Here is a 1,778-nt window from a genome sequence, read left to right on the forward strand (position 1 = left end):
TGGGGCTTTTCTCACTCGGTGAGTTCGATTTGATGACTCGATGAGTGACGTTGCTTTGCCGAGATACGGCGGGGATTTCTTCCGAGATCGTTTTATTCGGTGATCTTCGTACTCTGCTCCAGAAGATGCAACTTGGAAGGCGCTTTCCGCTGTCGCGGCTCACCCTCTCTGAATCACATCCATGAAGTGAGTTCGAGTAGCCGTTGATGCCCTGACTAGACAACGCAAAGCTATCTCAACGACACGTAAATACTACCATACTGAGAGTCAGGGACAGGTCAGAAACGGCAGAAAGGGAAAGAACCAAGCGAACGAAGAAGCGAGGGAAGATCATGGTCCCATCGCAGTCTGGGACTTTCAACACCCGAATTAATGGTCGCTCTGATTATCGTCACTTGTGATCTTTAGCCTTGGTCGAGGACGTGGCCTCAGGATTGGCACCTTTCTCACCGCCACGAGGCTTCTTATTGGGTGGTTCACGCCGGTCTCCGCCCTTACGGTGTTGCTTCTGACCGCGGCGTTTGGTCTCAGCGGATAAGTTGCTTCTGGAGCTACTCTGCGACTTACTCCGGGCTTCAGCGGCCGCTTCACTAGCACGAATGCTGAGATCGTCATGGTATTTGGCCATCTTCAACATTGCTCTGGGCAAGGACTTTCCTTGCCTCAAAAGGTCGACAACCCTCTCTTGGATGAGGTTGTGGTACTCGATGGCACCATAAGGACCCGAGGCTCGACCATTAGGACCGAAGGACTTCCTTGAGGTGGCCTGAGCACAATTTAGCAGATGTGTGAGAAGTGGTCCCATCTGCAATGTGTCGCACTCACTGTCAGAGTTGGCCTTGCAGTTTCCGATCAGAACCATCTCAATAGAGCTTTGAAGACATTGCTCATCATACCGGGATCCTCGTTGGGCCGGAAGAAGCACTTGATCGGGAGCGCCAGAACGTGTCTGATCTTGTCAGCATGACCACTGCTCAGACAACTCGAATGAACCTCCTTGACCAGTGAGTCTTCGGGATGGAGGTCGTGGCACATACCCCTAAGGTAGGGAGTGCCACTGAGAAGGGCTTCAAGATTGGGGATGGACTTGTTTTGTTTGTTGGTACCGTCTTGACTCATTTGAAGGAAGGCTGCCAGCCCACTCGATAGGTCGGTGATGGTTTGGGAAGAACACACAGGGGCACCAGAGTCCTTCCACTTAGCGGATCCTTCAGCATTGTCACCGTTGTCAGTCTTGCCGGCGGTCATCGCAGCGACTCGGGCTGCTTCGATCTCTTCACGAGTCGGCTGATCATCTGCGGGCATCATGTGTGAGGAGGAAGAGCTGACAAAGTAAGTTGACAAAGTAAGCTAGCAAAAAGTCGCTCACAACAGTAGGTTGCGGGCGTGTAGAAGAGACCGACGACCATGTCTCACCGTCAACTGCGTGAGTTGGATTGACGGTCTGCTACGAAGCAGATGATGTCTCAGACACTAGTCACATTGATTCACATGCTCCCTGGAGGGGCACTTGCGAGTGGGTGGTGGGATCCCCTCGCTGGACAAGGGTCCGGTTCAGTCCTGAGACGTTCCCTGGAGAGTCTTGCCCGAGGTGCTCGAGTTGTCATAGAGGAGACAACGCCGGCGACCTCCTTCGCACGGTGCGAAGCTTCGCGATCCCTTCGTTCGCGGGTTGCTCCTCCATGGGTGCACTGCCCATTTGGAGGAACATAACACAACGCCAAAATAAAACAAAAGGACAATGAGCTGCCCTCCACCGATAACCAACCAACTTTGGT

At 53.1% G+C, this 1,778-nt stretch overlaps 2 protein-coding genes across 2 annotated transcripts; both read right to left on the reverse strand.

The window, feature by feature from the left end:
• Positions 1-391: 391 nt before the first annotated feature.
• Positions 392-805, reverse strand: Pmar_PMAR026989 (hypothetical protein; the record flags this gene model as incomplete). Its single annotated transcript, XM_002766811.1, has 1 exon — positions 392-805. One exon carries the CDS (start codon positions 803-805, stop codon positions 392-394), a length of 414 nt encoding a protein of 137 aa, XP_002766857.1.
• Positions 806-852: 47 nt separating this feature from the next.
• Pmar_PMAR026990 (hypothetical protein) lies at positions 853-1,305 on the reverse strand (the record flags this gene model as incomplete). Its single annotated transcript, XM_002766812.1, has 1 exon — positions 853-1,305. One exon carries the CDS (start codon positions 1,303-1,305, stop codon positions 853-855), a length of 453 nt encoding a protein of 150 aa, XP_002766858.1.
• Positions 1,306-1,778: the final 473 nt, after the last annotated feature.

This window comes from Perkinsus marinus (genome assembly GCF_000006405.1).
Source record: "Perkinsus marinus ATCC 50983 genomic scaffold scf_1104296971650, whole genome shotgun sequence".
Lineage (NCBI taxonomy): Eukaryota > Perkinsozoa > Perkinsida > Perkinsidae > Perkinsus > Perkinsus marinus.